At 40.5% G+C, this 18,660-nt stretch overlaps 1 protein-coding gene across 5 annotated transcripts in view; it reads left to right on the top strand.

Annotated features, from left to right (window-relative positions):
* SESTD1 (SEC14 and spectrin domain containing 1) overlaps positions 1-18,370 on the top strand; it is an 85,057-nt gene extending 66,687 nt beyond the window's left edge. For all 5 annotated transcript variants that reach the window (XM_044427033.1, XM_044427035.1, XM_044427032.1 and 2 more), the window contains 9 exons: positions 3,060-3,182; positions 8,812-9,006; positions 9,891-10,005; positions 10,976-11,135; positions 12,203-12,284; positions 12,489-12,611; positions 16,073-16,264; positions 16,713-16,834; positions 17,073-18,370. In XM_044427033.1, the coding sequence (XP_044282968.1) occupies positions 3,060-3,182; positions 8,812-9,006; positions 9,891-10,005; positions 10,976-11,135; positions 12,203-12,284; positions 12,489-12,611; positions 16,073-16,264; positions 16,713-16,834; positions 17,073-17,202 (1,242 nt within the window). In that variant the 3' untranslated portion in view covers positions 17,203-18,370. The remainder of the gene's footprint in view (positions 1-3,059; positions 3,183-8,811; positions 9,007-9,890; positions 10,006-10,975; positions 11,136-12,202; positions 12,285-12,488; positions 12,612-16,072; positions 16,265-16,712; positions 16,835-17,072) is intronic.
* The last annotated feature ends 290 nt before the right edge of the window (positions 18,371-18,660 follow it).

The raw sequence follows: 18,660 nt of genomic DNA, 5'->3' as shown, positions 1-18,660 counted from the left end.
GTCTGCAGAGCCGCTACTTGGGCGAATCCCTGCACTTTCGCCAAGCATTACCGTCTTGATGTTCGAGCTCGGCGGGACTGCTCCTTCAGTAGAGCTGTTCTCTCCTCCGTCCTTCGATGAGGACACCTTCCCTCCTCCTTTGATGGTAAGCTTGTTAATCTACCCATATGTGTGATGCACAGAGGCCACGACGAAGAAAAGCAGGTTGCTTACCTGTAACTGATGTTCTTTGAGTGGCCGTCTGTGCAGTCACACAACCTGCCCGCCGGCCCTGCTCGGTGTCGGTGAGTGGATGCATCGACAGCTCAATGTCAATGAGAGAGGGCATTTTCGGTACCGACCATCTCCTTTACGGTACCGACAAAAAAAAAAATCCATTAAGATACTGTACGTTCGGTCGCAAAGACTAAACAAAATGGCGGACGCTCCGCTCTTTATAGGCCACAAGGGGGAGGGGGAGTGGAGCTTCCCGCCAAAAACTGTTAGCTTGCAATCTTCCGGCCAAAGGCACTGTGCAGGCTCAGTACCCATATGTGTGACTGCACAGATGGCCACTCGAAGAACATCAGTTTCAGGTAAGCAAGCTGCTTTTGCTGCAGTACAAGACTTCTCCTCCCAGTTCAGCTTGACTGCTAAACATCTTATCTAGTGTAATTGCATTTTTGCAAAATAGATGCCAGATTGCCCAGACTAACTGCACTGTTCTTTATTTGTACTTATGGAAAAGGGCTGATCATTTTGTATTTTACCAAATCTGGTTTGAAGAGCCAAGTACGAAAAATGTACAAAATGGTTTAGCATGACATGCACAAGCAAGAATAAACCATGGCAAGCCTGGGCTCCCACACTCCTCCTTCTCTTCCCCCATTACATTCAGCAGAGAGAAGGGACTTTAACTTTAACATGGTTAACTGTGACTAGCACTAACTATAGTTAGCTTCAAATAACACACAACTTCAAGCCATGGTCCCTGAAGTTATTTTGTTGAAATTCACCATAGTTAAGGTGAACTACAGTTCCTGTTTTGAATGACATGAGGGGCTGCTGTTTACTCAAAAGCTTCCAGAAGCCTCCCCTCATTCTTGGCTGTGAGTTGGAGCACACAAGTTCAGGGACCACTGTGATTCATTTCTGCTTGTGTTCATTGAACTAAACCATGGTCTAAGCTGAAACCATGGTCTATTTCAGTCATCATCACATCAGTTATGGATGGTTCTTGCAGGTCTGCTTTTCATTTCTATCTGTTTACTCTGTGAAGGCTGTGGAATTCTTCAACCAGTGTCTGGAGACTGTTGCAGGCTGGATGTGGACAAGCTGAAATGGATATACTGTGGTGGGGGGAACCACTTACTCTAGGAAGTGACGTATAGGCTGGCTTTACTGTAAAGCAGTCTGTGTGGGGCTGTCTTTATGGACTGTTTGGAAAACTGAATTTGTACAAAACATGGTTGCTCAAGTACTGGTAGCTGCTAGGCCATTGAAACACATGATATATATGTTGTACAAGCTGCCATTGCAATTCCAAAACCAGTGTGAAGTGCTGAATCTGTCATAAAAAACCCTTCATGTTTGGGTTCAGTTTACTTGGGAAGAGTCCACCTTCACCCATACCATCCAGCTCACATTCAGATCTATATTAAATGCCTTATCCACCGGTCAAAATAATTAGACTTGTGGGTATGAAGGATACCCCCACCAAGCCTGCTTGTGGAGCTCCCTTCCAGTTGCCATCTACCAGACCTGCCCCATTACATGTCTCCAAAAGACCTTGGCCTACAACTGAGCCAAAACTTCATTGGGTACTATTGTGTGAATGGCACTACCTGGCTTAATAGTTAATTTTAGCTTTAATTCTTAATTTTATCATTAGGTTTTATAGGTTGAAATACTGTATATCGTGTGAGAAGGGGTTTCCTTGTGGCTTATAAATCCTTTAAAGGAATAAAATAAACAAATGGGTAGTTCTTGCAGAATATAAATGAAGAGGCTGATGGGGAAGACTTAGACTCCTGCTTTTGTGTGTGTGATTGGAAGGCTGGTCTTTTCAAAATGCTTATGCTATTCAGAGTTGATATGCTTACTTTGCTATCCGTAACATTAAAAGGCATGACACCTCGACATATCTAATTGTGTAGCATTCATACGTTGTTAATTTCATATAACTAGCCTAGGCGCTGATGCTTGGTAGCCTAAACAGTGATAATGCTGAGTAAGTAATGCTGTTTCCTGACAGTTTTTCAGCAACTTCTCCCTTTGGTGCTGACTAGGAAACTTGTGAAAGCTTCAAAACTATAGTGCAAGAGGCTTCAGTAGTGGGTGGGGTGGGGTGGGGTGGGGTGGGGTGAGAAGAGTCAAAAGCCTTATTAAAAAGTATCATTTATGCCTAAAGAAGTTCTGCATCCAACCATTCATCACACAGATGAGTTGGATCACAAGAGTCCTTATGGCTTATGCCAAGAGTGAGGCAGGATCCACTGTTCCCAAGTCAGTTCTGACAAATGTTCGTGTTTTATTTCAACACCCACATTTAAATAACCATTTTGAATAACATCCAGATAGCACTCTGAGCTGAAAGAACATCAAATAGTGTGTCTTATTCTTCAACACTCTGCTAAATTCACTTAGGCACTAATTCTACCTTTTAGAACAACAGCTTTCACTCAGAAGTAGAAGAAATGGCCTCGCCCTTCTTTTTGAAGAAGTAAGCTTTTCATCTTGCCTGCTAATGCAGATACAAATTGACAATCAGTGAATATGCCAGATATGTTCATACTCTGTTTCTAATGGGTGACAACATTATAATTCTCATAGAAAGCGTTCTACCAAGAAAGAAAGAGCAGTCGATAAGTGTTTGAACAGCCTTGCTGGATCCACTTCCGTTTGAATCCTATGCTGCCCTGTTTTTCTTGAATTAGATACAGTATTGCTATTAAAACCTGTATCATTAACTTTCTTTTTTTTTAACAAGGGACAAAGAGGTAACGTGTGCTTTAAAATCTACCTAGATTGTGTTGGTTAAATTATCTCCTGTAATGAAAATGTTGCTGTTGGATTAACAGGTAGTGAACTGGCTCGAAGGACCTGGTTCAGAGCAGCTTAGAACCCAGTGGGGGATAGGTGATTCAATTAGAGCCTCGCAAGCTTTGCAGCAGAAACATGAAGAGATTGAAAGTCAACACAGTGTGAGTTTTCATTTTCCCAAGGAAGTTACTGCATGATTGTTCTTATATGTAATTAATTATGTGCAACATTTTCCAGTGACACTTTTCTCGTGAATTTTAGACAGTGATTTATGAGTTATAAAATACTCTACCTATTCTTTCATAACAGCCTAGCAACTGTTAGTGAAACCAATGATTGTTAATTAAATTCTAATGTCACGGCAGTATTTCTTTTTACTTCTGATGAGATTTAAAACAGAAAATATAAGAAGCATAAGTGTTGTATTTTTTACTCTGGGAATGTTTACTGGTTAGTTAAAATGATTGCTTGCCTTCTGATTAGTAAATGCTGAATTTGTTTTTCAGGAATTAAGCCTTATATTTTAAATAGTGTTGCTGTTAATGGGAGTTGGAAGGAGAATGTGAAAAATACCTCTGCTGCCCACACTGAACAAATACTATGAAGTCTTTGCTCATCCTGGGGAGAAGAATAGGGATTGCATTCCTTTGCCAGTCAGTATGGGTGACCTCCATGTCCTTTTAGAGCATGGTGTACCCTTGCCAGGCACTGTGCATAGTTGGCCTTGCAAAGAATGTGCCTGTTGACTGGATCTTTGATATGTTTTGTAGAGGATCTGATGCATTGAGTAGACCTCAACCTTCTTTGCGGGCCATTCGCCATCGCTGGCAATATGCGAAGTCTCTGCTGGTGCTGTTCAGTTACACTTTCCACAGTGTCCGGTGAATGTGCAGAATGGCTGGTTTTCATGCGCATTCAATCTTTTCAGTTCACATATACATGATAGATTGTACAACCGTGTCAAAATAGATTGTTTCACATTCTTCATCGGGGTGTGTGCTTTTTTGACTTTTCGTCATGTTCTGTATGCCTTAGTAGACTGAAAGCTGGTCATAACAAGAGATCCGTGATGTATATTTCTTACTACCATTATAGGTCATCTCAGAAGTAATAGTCAGTTTCATGAGGCAAAAATGTATTTAGAGAACAAGATAAGGTACCTGCACAGTACCCGCCTGCCCAGCTACACACTAGGTAGAGCATCTTCTTCACAGCCAGTCCTTTTTTCTGCCTATAACCTACTGTGCAATCTTTTTCTCCTTCACCTATGAAAGTTTTGTATATTAAGCCAAGGGAAGCTGGTTCAATAAAAGATAGTGCTGTGGGATGCAGTCTTCTCTCTGATTATTCTTTGGTTCTGGAATACATTCCCCAGGGTATGGTGCCTTCTCTGTTAAATTATGTTCACATTTACCATATTATTTCCTGCCTTTTGGTGTAAACCTAAAATTTATATTGTAATATTTTGGTATGAAACTTAAACATGTACAGCTGTGCGTACACAGTGAGAGAAAAATCTAACATATCCTTCTGGGTTTGGGGTCAAATGTACCCCTAGAAAGCCAGAAAAATGGCTCAGATAGGTATTAGTCATGATGCCCTTTGCATTTAAAAAAAAAGCCCTCTATTGTCTCTTCTCCAATCCAACAATATACTCGCAAAGACTTCTGCAAGTATATTTTACACAAAGTAAAGACACAAGAATGGTATCTCAAGTTTGAGTACACAGTTCTATAAATTTAAAATATGCTGTGCCATTAGCTTAGATCCTGTTATGTTCTGTGATGGTGATGGTATTGGTATCTTAGATGACATTTCTATAACGGTTACATTTCTATAACCGCATAGAGTTATAAGTATGTAGTAATCATTTGTTGTGAACTACCTTCAGCTATGACACAGTAGTCAAGCTGCCCACGCATGATACAGTGTTTCATAATTGTACAAGTAGGATGGACTTTATGTGTTTTTTTCTTCTATCATTGCATTGACCACCAAGACTACATCTGTGTCCTTCCACGGCTGTCGGTAGTGGCATGCCCTGCCGGTTTGGAGGCTCTCCCTGCCAGGTCTACTAGGAGGAGAAGTCTTTTGCAATGTTCACTCCATTGTGGATTGTTCATCCTCCCAAAAACAAAACAGGATTTTAAGCAGGCAATGGCAGCTGCATTTGAAATAAACACAATTGGCTACCATTGACCACGTATTTGGTAGAGTATGTGAATATCACCTAATCATGGGTAACTAGACCACTTCTACTTTACTATAATACTTTGCTCAGGCCTGGATTTATGGCCTGATGTTACTATGTAGTTCCATATTGAAAAACGAGAATCACTGTCTTTACTTTCATTGGCACATAGCTTACAAGTCTCATATTTTGAGGTTTTGGTCAAAGACATTTGGGGGTGACCCTATGTGTGCCTGGGTCATCTCCATATCCCAAAAAGTGACTAGGGCAGATGTGGGCAACACTGGGCAGCGTATTAATGCCTTTTATGGTCCTCACTTGCTGCATTGCTGGAAAAAATGCCCATTTAAAAGGAAAATCAGAAGTTTGCTGGCAAAATTTTTAAAAAGCAAAATAGCCTTTTTTACTGCCACTCTACTGAAATGTAGTTGCACACAACTATTCTCCTTTGCAAAGGATGCTTCGCCCTTTTGCACTGTTGAATTATATTGTGGCTGCATTCTGCCCTCCCCTAGACTAAGATCTGAGCTGGAACACTGGCTGGATCTTTGGGAAAGCAATGTAGGGTACCAGGAACCACTCATATCCATCAGTCTGTAAAGGTGAGCCATCATGATATCTACTCCTTAGCGAGCATGCATGCATGAAGGGGGAAAAATTCCCCCTCTAAGAAAAGAAACAGACAGGTTTAGTTATTACCCCTCACATTATCAATTTCTAATAAAATTGGGGGAACCACAAGCTGAAGTCTCTGCTATCTCATGAATTTTTAATAATTTGGAAATATTTCCTAGATAAATAACCCATTAGGAGAATATCAGTCAATCTGTCTTTTGCTCCTGAATTTGAGAAATTGACACCATGACTGTGCAAGGCAGCAATTAGATGTTATGGCATATACATAAAAGCTTTTTAAATAACTCAAGTGTTTCTTTAATCTGCTGTCTCATTGATTTACAAGGTAATTACTTTTAACTGTGTTTACTAAAAAGGATTCAGACTTTATTGCAAGCAAATTATTCTACTAGCAGTACAAATAGCTTCAATATTCATTTAGCATTGAGTCAGTTCCTTTTACCAAACATAATGCCACCTTGAGTTGTGATTCTCCCATCTTTAAGGTGATGTTGCTACTTACTATCTAGGAATTCCAGGGAATAGGTTTTTACTGTCCCAGGTAATGTACATGTAGGTTAGACCCTTCTGCAAAAGATTTGTTGTTGAAATTTGATATTATTGATATTTGGAGGTAATAGAATAGAAAAAAGATTGATGAAGTTTACGAGGTAGCAGTGAGATGATGCCACTTGATTGAAAAAGGAACTCAAGATATTTCAGCCTCAGGATGCAGACTTATGCATGTTTAACAAAAAAAAGCCTACAACTCGCAGTATTCCCCAGCTAGCCATACCGAAAGGTCTTGGGGTTAATTGATTTATACTGTATTTACTTACAACAAAATAATTAATCAAATTACAACAAATTAAAAATGATTAGATATACAGGAACAGACGAATACAAAGCAGCAATAGATGATAATTAAAATAACAGAGAATGCAAATTAAAAGCCTGTTTTGGTTTAAATGAAGCCCAGAGCACTTGGCAAACCACTTCAGGGTGGTTGCAGTCTAGGTGCCACCCTACAGAAATAACAAAAGGTGGAACACTGAGAAGTGTCTTTGAGTCTGATCATAAGAAGAAAGAGGTTCTTAAAATATCCTGGTCTCAGGCCTTTAAGGGCATTGAGGGTAATCTTTAATGGAGCTAGACGCACAGTTCCATATATTAAAATTCAGCTCAAAAATGGTGACCTAGAAATGTTGGGAGCCCTCATGGACAGAATGGACCTAGAAATCCCACTGTGCATACTACTTATTAAGAAGAGGAACTTCAGGCTGATGCCTCAGGAAGGGTTCGTGCTTTTGCATTATGCACATTTACTGACCTCTTGCAGGTTTAAAGTTCAGAAGCTGTGTATGTTGTCACAACCCTGGCATGCATGTTCCTTATCAAATTTTGGAGATAATATAGCACAGATGGGGGCACTTGTCCATCATCTTGTCTTACACTATCTGAAGCTTTTCTTGGTCTCAGTTGCATTGCCACGTCGTCCTTGAGCTTAACACAATAAATAATGCAATATAGAAGTGCTATATAAATAATAAACTAGTCAGAAAGTAATGTGCATGCCTATGAGAAAGGCAATAGAAAGGATGAAATGGTTTAATATGTGTGTTTGAAGTAATGGAACAAAGATGTGCTGGGGGGAAGGAAGCAAAGAATAGAATGAACAAGTAAAGATGATGATAAAGACCTTGAATACATTTTGCTGTGTTAAATAGATAAACTTTAGTAAAACAGGATATTGTAGCTGGGAAAACATGAAGAATCCAGGTAAAAATGTAAACTTAGTAGATGGCTGAAATAATAATAGAACTTGGCAGATATATAGGAAAAGAAAAAAACTGCTTAGATAACTTTGTGGAAAAAGTCATAGAAGCTGGTGAGAAGGAGAATGCTAAATATTGGTCCCACATTCGAAGACAAACCAAGTTGACACGTTGTCTTAAAATCCTGTAAGAATCCTGTCAGCTTATAGTAACAAAAGGAAGGGTTACAGTGTTAAAACATCTCTGACAGTGCCAGCCTTGAAAAGTCAAGCTGTTGAACTATGAAAAATACCCCAGAGATTGGGGCTTCAGCCCAGGAGTGCCGCTGTCTTTGCAGAGCTCATCTATGTGTTGATGCAACATAACGGGCAGGTCACAATACTACTTGTAGTGGGTGCTGATATCAGTGTGAAAACAGAGACTGAAGATGGACAAGGGGAGGATGCAAGAATGTCTCCTTAGCGAAGTGTTCTCCTTTTAAGGTGCACTCCTGCGTGGACTCAGACATGCAGGAAGTTGTAGGTCTTTTTTCTGTCTAAATTTGCACAGGATTGCACCCTAAATTGGTTTTTTTCTATTTAATGCACTGAAGTTTTAACGTTACTTTTAAGTTTTAAGTTAGCATTAAGTTACTGAATGCACTGAAGTTTTTTCTACTTAATGCACTTATTTTATCTTCCCTAGTTAAATATGTTCCCAATATTTAATTTTTAAATATTGTAAGCTGTCCTGAGATTTTTGTATAATAGGACAGCATACAAAAGCTTTAAATAAATAAATAAAATAATAAAGGGGTACAGTTTCACAGCAGCGAGGATTGCGCTTGCTCAATACTGGAGGAGTGAGGAACTACCCACGGAGGAACTGATTTTAAAAAAGATTCTGGACTGTGCAGAAATGGACAGATTGACTCTATTACTGAAGGAGAAAAGATACTGACTTCTATCAAACTTGGGACCTCTTTTATGTTTGGCTGGAGAAACAGGACTTGGCTTAGATTTAAAGATGTTTTTAAATTTTTATAAATCGATTTGAATATGATTACAGAATGTTAAAAAGATGTGTTATAGGGGGCTGACCCAGTACATCCGATATATTTGATGATTGATGTTTTTTAGTTTTTAGTTTAAAATCTTAATAAAAAAGGGTACAGTTCATGCCAAAATTATGAATAATGGTGGTATATGGTTTGCTATGCTGATTTTTCAGGAGTGGTTTGCAGTGTATGTGGAACTTAATCAACAGATTGCAGCTTTGCTGAATGCTGGGGATGAGGAAGACCTTGTAGAACTAAAAGCATTACAGCAGCAGTTGAGTGATGTCTGTTATCGGCAAGCCAGTCAGCTGGAGTTTAGGCAGAATCTATTACAAGCAGCACTCGAATTCCACAGTGTTGCCCAAGATGTAAGCAAAATATGCATGCATTTCTTCATTGTACACTGTTTCTTTCAATATGCTGTTGTGGGCAGTCCACAGTTCAGCCCTGTTCAGTCGGAAATAAACAAAACCCCACAAATACCAGCCCACATGTAGTCTTAGAAACATGTAGTCTTAGAAGTCTTGCGTTTATTTTCTGAAAGAAGACTTTGGGGATCACATATTATAGAACATAATTACCATGTCCCTGAAAGTTCCTAGATGATGGTCATGTTCCTATTCACCTGAAGGCCCTTGATTGTTGTAGCTATATTCCCCATTTTGGAGTACCATGGAACAGCTTTTTTTTTGCATAAAAATTGGCTGCTTACAAATTAGAAAGTACATACCTTCAAATAAATTGTGAGACCACTTACTGGCATTGCAAGAGGCTAGATTTTCCTAAAGCAGCCCTGGAAATGAGCCAGGACACTTGATTTCAAAACAGGACATGCCCTTCCACAAACACGGCCAGCCTGCCCTGCTCTGGAACTGAGCAGAGTGTTTCAGCTCATTTCCAGTAGTTTTAGGAACTGCCAACTTCCTGTTGCACTAGCAGTGGCACTAGTGGGGATAATTGCATGTGAGTTATGTCTCCACAAAAGGCATGTGTCCAGTATTGTTGGCATGCCAGTCACAGGGGACTAAGTAGAGATTGTCACAAGGTAAAACTAACAGTAATAACAGTCAGTGAATGTTGTTGGGTGAGGAGTTTCCTTTGTTAAATCTGCCCTGGAACTGCTTTATTTTCTAGCCTTTATTACCCTTTGTTGTCCATTTTCTCACAGATCAGTGTGCCATTTTTACAGTACAACCTTTGGGTAAAGTACCAAAAATGTAATACTACAATATTTGGGGTTGTCTTTTTTCAGTTATCCCAGCAATTAGATGGATTACTAGGGATGTTGTGTGTTGATGTAGCACCAGCTGATGGAGCATCAATTCAGCAAACTTTAAAATTACTTGAAGAGAAGTTAAAGAGTGTTGGTGAGTCAAGGATTGTTGAGGTGACATAAAATCTAAAAGTGCATTAATATATTTATATTACTGCGGGGAAACACTGCATATTTGAGACCTTGCCAAGCCTCCTTGCAGGAGGGAAAGCTCTGAAGCCTCTTTCATGTATTGTCCCCTTTCATGTGATTAGGTGGATATGTTTGAGCGTGGAGCTCTACAGGAGCTGGGGCCATACACAGTTAAGGTGCTGGGCCCTGTGGAAATCTACACCTAAGCTGTCTCTTACAGATGTTCAGATTTTCTATGGAACTCCAGGGAAATGGGGGGTGGGATGGGGCAGAGAAGCCCACATTAGAGGAATCATATGGAATGTACATTATCCAACATACAGTTGCGGGTGGAGGGATCTAATTTCTGGGTACGGTCACTGTGTGTTTTAACAATTTGTAAGGGGTGAGCACATCCTTAACGGGAACATATGAAGCTTCCTCATACCGTGTCAGAGAATTGATTGGTCTTGCCCAGTCTTCCGACTGTCAGCAGTTTTTCAAGGTGCTGGGCAAAGATCTTCCCAGCCCAGCTATCTTCCATTAATGGATGATTCTAGGAATTTAATCAGCATGCAAGGCATGAACCTTGCTGCTAAACAGCAGTCTCTCCTTGTAATAAATGCTAATTTGTCTGCTAAATAAGATGTATTTTAGAATTTTTTGCCTGCCCATTTAGCTCAAATACTAATTACCTTGATATACCTTAACACAGAGTTGTCTGTTCAATCCTGTAGGATGCCTTTAAAACAGTTGCTCATTTTAGAGTCCAGTATGCTGACAGATAATTTATTGAAAATCAAATTGCTGCAACTACCTTGCCCATAGTTGAAGTGAGAATTGGACAGATGTAATTCATTAAGGAAAATAATAAGTCATTTCTTCACATTTACTCTTTTGGGGAAATATGTACTAGCTATATGAAATGAAGAGTGTGATTTATTGTATCTTAGATTTAGGTCTGCAAGGTTTGCGTGAAAAAGGTCAAAGTCTTCTTGATCAAATATCTAACCAGGCATCTTGGGCCTATGGAAAAGATGTAACTACTGAAAACAAGGAAAATGTTGACCACATCCAGGGAGTTATGGAAGACATGCAGCTTAGAAAACAAAGGTAATAACTGAGAATTTATCTCTGCTCCAAACTTCACTTTAAAACCATAGGCGAGGTATTTTACTTCAGCTTTGTGTTTAGGTGAAATTCTGTGTTGTGTTAAAATTGCTGTTACTCACTTGATTCATCCTGATAACTTGGCAATGTTCTGCTATATTTGGACAAACAATAGTAAGGCATGATGTTCTTTGTAGTACTGTGCAACAGAACATGGGATCCAAAAAGTAGTTCTTCTTATTTCTGCATATGTTTTATATATCTCATACTGAAAAGTTTAGGCATTGAGGAATCAAGAATGAGACAAAACTAATCTTGAAAATTCTTAAGATTTTGATATGGGATGTTGTGTTGCAGAGCTTAACAAGTAAATCGATCTCCCATCTCCCCGATATTAAGTTGAAGGGGAAGTTAATCTTAGTCTCCTCTGTATGCTTTTCTATAAGCAAAACCAATCCTTTGCACGGTGAGATGCTCTCTTGCTTCTTTGACTAATCCTCAAAAGGGGCCAACCAAAAAGGTTCCTGATGCAATCAGGAAAGGAATGGTTGTAAAAGTTGCCAGTTAGGGAGGCAGGTGCCACACGTCTTTTCTGACCAGAGAATGGAAAGGCTCAGATTAATTTGGCTTTCTTTTGCCAGGGTTTGCGAGGCATTGCTTGTGGAGGACATTGGGCCTCCCCCTCACCTGAACTCTGATGGGATTTGTGGTAATTTAGGAGAGTCTTCTCCAACTCAGGCCCATCCAGTATGGGCTGTGATCTAAGAACAAGAATGGGAACTTTCCAGGCTGTAGGCTAATCTGCCTCACTTAGGCTTCCCATCAGGAAGATGAAACGGCAATGGTACCCATTCATACAGTTGACTAAGCAATGTTACAGTAATAGCTTTCAATTGAGATTTTGGTAATTTTTAAATCATTTAATGCTTTCTACTTCAGCAGGTAGAAAGCAATAACTGAACATGTGCAGTGTCATTGTAGCAACTGTGGGCATGATAGCTGGATTGCGAACTGGAAGTATAACACAATTAACTTTCTGATCCAATTGCATATTATTCTGGCTTTCCCAGATGCGAGGACATGGTAGATGTGCGACGGTTAAAAATGCTTCAGATGGTTCAGCTATTTAAATGTGAAGAGGATGCTGCACAGGTGAGATTGAGCCACATACCTATTGCAGCCTGCGGTGCTTACATTTCAATTAAAGTAAATGAAATGAGCTTTGAAAATTGATTATAATATATTGCAGACCCTGTATGGGAGTCAAAACAGTTCATCTCAGTTCATCTGTGATGAATGGATTATGCTGCCTTAAATATTTTCAGATTTACTGCCTGTTTCTGTGCTTCCCTTTAGGCTGTAGAATGGTTAAGCGAATTATTAGATGCTCTGTTGAAGACTCATATCCGACTGGGAGACGATACTCAAGAAACCAAAATTTTGTTGGAAAAGCATCGGAAGTTTGTTGATGTAGCACAGGTATGTAATGGAGTTCTTCTGTAGCAGGTCACACTGGAAACTAGAAGACTGCCCCGCATTTAAAATTAACCTTAGCTGCCCCTTAAACTAGGTACTAAGTTAAGTTCTGAATAGTGGAAATAATGGATAAATCTGACAAAATCATTTTTTGGGAAATATATCCTTTGGTTATTCTTGGGATAACCACAGTCATATTTATAGCACCATTGTGTATGGGATATGTTCTGAAATACTTGAATTCTTTTCATCCTTGACAAGCATAAAATAGCGTATCTGCACTGGGCAACTGTGCTCCATTTTTCAGAAGTTACTTCTCTAATTTGTTATTGATCAAAGGTCCAGACTTTGGACCTAGCCTTGCTAGACAGGTATTATTTGTCATTGCTACCAACACCTAGCTTTTCTCAAGTTTCATAGCATCAAAAGAAGAGGTTCCTTTTCCCTGTCGTTCTGCACCCTGAAGGCACATGCCTCCTTTTCCTGCTGTAGAAACCCAGCAGAAGCGTGACACTCCCCTCCCCGCCTGCCCCACCCTCTCTCTTGTGTTATCCACGAGCAGGAAAGAACTTGAGGGGAGGTGGAGTAGAAATGCTCCCATTTTCTTCTCTGAGTCCTCTGTAATTTCCAGAGAATACAGGATGGGCAGGCAGGAAGCTTTGGGATGTGTGTTTCTGCTGTGAGTAGAAGCTGCTCATCAGAAGAGGAGGTGTTGCATGTTGCCAAACTGTTTTGAACTTTGTCAGGTGAAAACTAAATTTGATCAATGTTTATATTTTGATAATGAGGTATTTGGGAGAAGGGAAGGAAAAAATGCAGGGGAGGAATAACTATAAATAAATCATAAATATCTGTAAATATATTCTACCCATTTCCTTGTCAACGGCTTAGTTTTCCAAGTAAACAGACCCCATGATAGTAACAAAACACTAGTTCTGAAAGTAGAAAGCCAGCGGGAGGCAGGGGCTATCCAGTGTGTTGCACATGATGCCGCACATAGGCCTGCCTGCAGGTGGGGTAGAAGTCACAGGTGTGTGCTTGATGTAACGGGCTCCTGGCTCTCAGGGAATAGTTTCATTCCCCTTCAGTCAAAGTGCTGACCTGGAGAAAGTAAGAACAGCAGAGACCTTGGTGGACTTAATGTACCCATTCTGCATGACAGTCCTTCTGTTGTCATGGACAATGGGTGTCCCAGGAAACCAGAGCATCATTCTGAGGAAGAGGGAGATGATCCCTTAGGAAGGGACACATCCTTCAGAAAACAAATATCCTTAGATGCTGAGGATGTGCCGCTAGGAGCTTATGGTAGTGGGAGATTCAGTCATTAGATACATAGGCAGCTGGGTTTGTGAGGGATGTGTAGACTGTATGGAACATTCTCTTCCTGGTGCAAACGTTGTGGATATCACACACCATCTAGATCAGTGATAGCGAACCTTTTAGAAACTGAGTGCCCAAACTGCAACCCAAAACCCACTTATTTATTGCAAAGTGCCAACAGTACAATAAAACCTGAAAACTGAGGTTTTCGTTTAGGAAAGACAACTCACAGCCAGTCCAAGCAATATATCCTTGGCAGCACACTGACCGGCCATGCGAAAGCAGCTAATGAGTTGTGGCTCATGACATCGCCTGGTGCCACTACTCCTTTGTGAGCATGCGCATGGCCCTGTGTGCACTGTTATCCAATGCTCGGATGCTGGAGCGATGCTGGGGTGACTTGGCTTGTGTGCTGACAGAGAGGGCTCTGCGTGCCCACTGTGGCACATGTGCATTAGGTTCACCAACACTGCCCTAACCCAACCCTAGTGTAGTCCCCTAACTAATGTAGGGGTAAAATATCATTGAAAGGGACGATTTTGGAAAAGCCTTCCTTGAGTAGCTTTTCCTGCACAGCTCATCATTTCTGCCCATTCTAAACACATTCCAAGCATCAAAATCGGGCCAGGACACCTCATTTTTCTAACCCTAACCCTACCCTGGTGCACTCCCCTAACCCTGATAAGAGGGCTAAAGTTCCATTGAAAAGAGGGTGATTTTGAAAAAGCCTTCCTTGAGTAGTGTTTTCTGCACAGCTCATCATTTCTGCCCATTCCAACCATCAAAATCATGCCCACCAAGCCCTTTATTCAGCCTGCCATGCCCATTTAGACCTGCCCCACACGCACCCATGCACGCACCTGCCGCTGCCCACCTCGCGCTGCACATGGGGAGGCGGAGGTTTGCTTACTTGGAGAAAATGATCTCCAAGCGAGCAAGCCACTGCCTCATGCGCCCGCCCCGCATTGCCGCACCTTGCCTCGCCTATGCCCTGCCTCAGCTCACATGCCCACATGCGCTGCCCCCAGCCCCAGCCCCGCACTGGCCCACCCACACCGCCAGCACCACCTTTCCGGCCCACGCCCAGCACCGGCAGCTTTCAACTGGCTCCCTGGTGGAAAAGTTTGAGGACCCCTGCCCTAAGATGTGGAAATCCAGGACCAGCAATATGGCTTTTTCTGAAATGCTTCTTATTCCATAGACAGGATTAGCTGGACAAGCAAAGCTGAGGAGTGCAATGTATAGATGAGATGCTGGTATAAAAAGGAAGCCACTGAGGGAAATTTGGGTCAAGTTGGGCCTGAACAAGAGGGACAACTTCTATTTGAACCAGAGTGGAACCAGACTGCTGGCAGGGCAGAGCAGATTTTAAACTGAGCCCTGCGGGAAGGTCAGCAGTATCTGGAAAGCATTCAGTTTGAGTTGAATAATTCCTAGTGAGTAAAATGTAAAAGAGTACATGTTTCCTGTTGCCCAAATGTAGAGTAAGAAATAGACTGTATGGTGAAACATGAGCGTGTCAAGATGTCATAGCAGAAGATAGGCACGCCAGAGATATATGGGAAGGGACATTATGTCCTGTGCAAATGCTAGAAGCCTCTGAGCCAAAATAGAAGAGTTGGACTGTCCGGTTTTAGAAACGAACCTAGATATAGTTTATGGAAGGCTTTAGGAAGACCTGTGGAATGGAGAAGAAGAAAAAAGACAGATGAGATTTCCCACGTGCAGCTGGTTGGCCACTGAGTGACTAGAAAGCTGAACTAGGTGGACCCAATCAAGTATGGCTTTTCTTACGTTTTTACATATTCCAGACCCTGTATACAGTTCTAAAAGCAGCTCTGGTGGTTTGTGCAGAAAGGTGCTGAGCAAATGCTAGGCCCTCCAACCAATTGGTCCAAATGATGGCAGAGAGGGTCATCTTTCAGTTTCCCACACCTTCATTCCCCTGCTGGCTTTCAAAGCAAAGATTATCCTTGAGGTGAAAAAACTTGGGAAACCAAACAGGCTGGTATTTTAATAGTTTGGAGTTCAATATGTGACTTGCATGTTTGATATTTAATTTCTGGCAGATGTGTCACTGTATTGTAGCTATATTTGTTCCAAGATTTGAAATTCAGATTTTGCATCTATTTTTTCTTTTGTAGAGTACTTACGATTATGGGAGACAGTTACTACAGGCTACTGTCGTTTTGTGTCAGTCTCTGAGATGCACTTCCAGGTCCTCAGGAGATACACTTCCAAAGCTAAACAGAGTATGGAAACAATTCACAATAACTTCAGAAGAGAGAGTAACTAGGTTGGAGATGGCTGTTGCATTCCACTCAAATGCTGAAAAGGTTGGTGATTCTACATTACTTTGTTAATAGCTTCAAGCGTCGGATCTTGCCTAAGTTTGGAAGTTAAGAACGGTCAACCCTGGTTAGAATCTGGATGGGAAACTTGAGTCCTGCCTTGAGCGGGGCATTGGATCCCTTGACCCTCTAGGCCTCTTCCTATGGGATTAATGCATTTAGACGAAGTGAAGCTTTACTACATTTTCATAGTATGTTCAGCTTTATGATTTGAATAACATATTAAAACTATGCACCTATTTGATGCCCTGGTTTTTAACAGGTTTATTTTTGGTGGAGGGGAAGCCTTACTGATCTTGGGTGGAACTTGCATCAAAAACAAGATTATTACAATCAGGTTTTAAGGTGATTGGTGAATTTAAGGTGATTCACCGTTTTAAGGTGAATTCTAGAAGTTTGATTTCACTCATTTTTTTACACATAATTTTGACAGGTGTTGCAAGAATGCCCAGATCAGCCAGAATCTATAACTGACAAGGAACAGTTCGATGAGATCGAAGCTGTTGGAAAATCTCTTCTGGATAGATTAACAGTGCCAGTGATTTATCCTGATGGGTATGTGACCTGTCTTTACAGTATGCTTATTCTAAAGACATTCAGTTTGTTAAAACAAGCCAAACAGATTTTAATATTTTATGTGAAACTGTAAGAATACGGTTGTTACATTATTACACTTTAGAAAAGAGAGTAAAGTAACAGCAGTTTTTTTTGTATAAACTGTGAGAGAATACATCGATGTGCCCAACAATACTTTTTTAGATGGTGAACTTGCTTTTCCCCTTGTTTGTTTTAGTACTGAGCAGTACTTTGGGAGCCCAAGTGATATGGCGTCTACAGCAGAACACATTAGAGAGAAGATAAAGCTAGTTTGTCTGAAGAAGCAGCAGCTGAGGCAACCAGACGTCTGTACAACAGAGAGCTAATGGTTTCTTTCTGCCAATTTGTAAGATACGCATTTGTAACCCAGCATGTCATCTGCCTTCTATGCCTGCCCCAATACATAAAATTGCATACAAATCTCATCCTTAAAGTAAACCATTGACATAAACCTTATTCTGCATCTTAACAGTGTATTTTACCAAGCCATAATTATTTAACATGCTATGAAACCATAGACTTCAAAAATTATTAAACGGAATTGAAAACATTGCACTGAACCCTTGTTCTAAAGCTTTACCCGAATCTGTCAGGTGCTTCTTTGCCTAAGCAACTGATGCAAGCTTTGAATGGTGCTAAGTAAGTTCCACCCAAAATAGTAATTCTCTTTATTCTCCAAATAATGTAGTATTTTTAGGCTATAGGCAAACTATCTGTTCCATGACAGTGGTGACCCTATATGTGTTATTTTTAAATGGTCCTTTTTATTGTGCTAATATACATCTTGCCCATCAAAACTTTGAAATTCATTATAGTTGGGGGGTGGGGTCCAATTTGTATGGATAATGTACTGAGAGCTGTTTTGTGCTTAATAAAATCCATCTTTTAAAAATGTGACAACATTTATGTAAGCCTATATTTCCTAGGGTCTTGCAGGAGTTAATCACTGGAAGTGGGAAGGGAAGGGCACCTCTTCTTGTTTCATTCCATCTTTGAAGCAAGTATTCCTCCTTTCTGTCTCTCTCCTATTTAGTGAAAGAGATGCAAGGGAAGGAAAAAGTATACGTATTAAAACCTCTTGGTATTCAGTTTCCTTCTGCCTTTCTAAGAGGTGCAGTAAACCAGCTTATTTTGCAGATGGTGGTGCAGTGGGAGAAAATAGAGGATAGAAGAAAACGTGTAGCAAAAAGGATACAAAGGTGCAAGTGAATCTGTCCAGATAATGAATGATAGAAGGACTTACTGGCTTCTTCCTCCAATATACACACTTTTTAATATTAATGGACATTTTGTCTATATGTTCTGTTAGTTACATGCTCATGGCTGAATAAACTGAAGGTAAATAGGCAGTTTGTATGCAATTCCAGAATTGATGAATGCTACATATTGTAATAAAAGATTATTAAATATAGGGCACAAGATTAAAATTATGTGCAGACTGTATTTACTCTTCCAATCTGCAAAAGCCAAATAAAAAACTTTTATATTTATGAAGTATGAGCATATTTTCATTCTCTCTTTAAAAAAATTGCAAAGCAGTGTATTATGAGCTAAAGCCTACAGAGACCTCCCAAAACACATGACCTTTAAATAGGCAAGGAGCCATTTCTAAGCTGAAAACATCAAGGTCTGATTTTGTGAGAGGAGAAAGGGACCATTTCTAATCTTCTACTCTGCCTACCTTCAAGGGTTGACATGCCTGGTTCCACTTGGCTCAAGAAATGAGTACAGAAGAGATTCTGCTAGCAAAAATATAAGCATACTGGACTGGGGATTGGAGGGTA

This window comes from Varanus komodoensis, unplaced genomic scaffold (genome assembly GCF_004798865.1).
Source record: "Varanus komodoensis strain SLA01 unplaced genomic scaffold, ASM479886v1 scaffold18_1, whole genome shotgun sequence".
Taxonomy (NCBI): Eukaryota; Metazoa; Chordata; class Lepidosauria; order Squamata; family Varanidae; genus Varanus; species Varanus komodoensis.
Note: the sequence above shows the minus strand (reverse complement) of the source record. Positions and strands in the feature narration are given on the sequence as shown.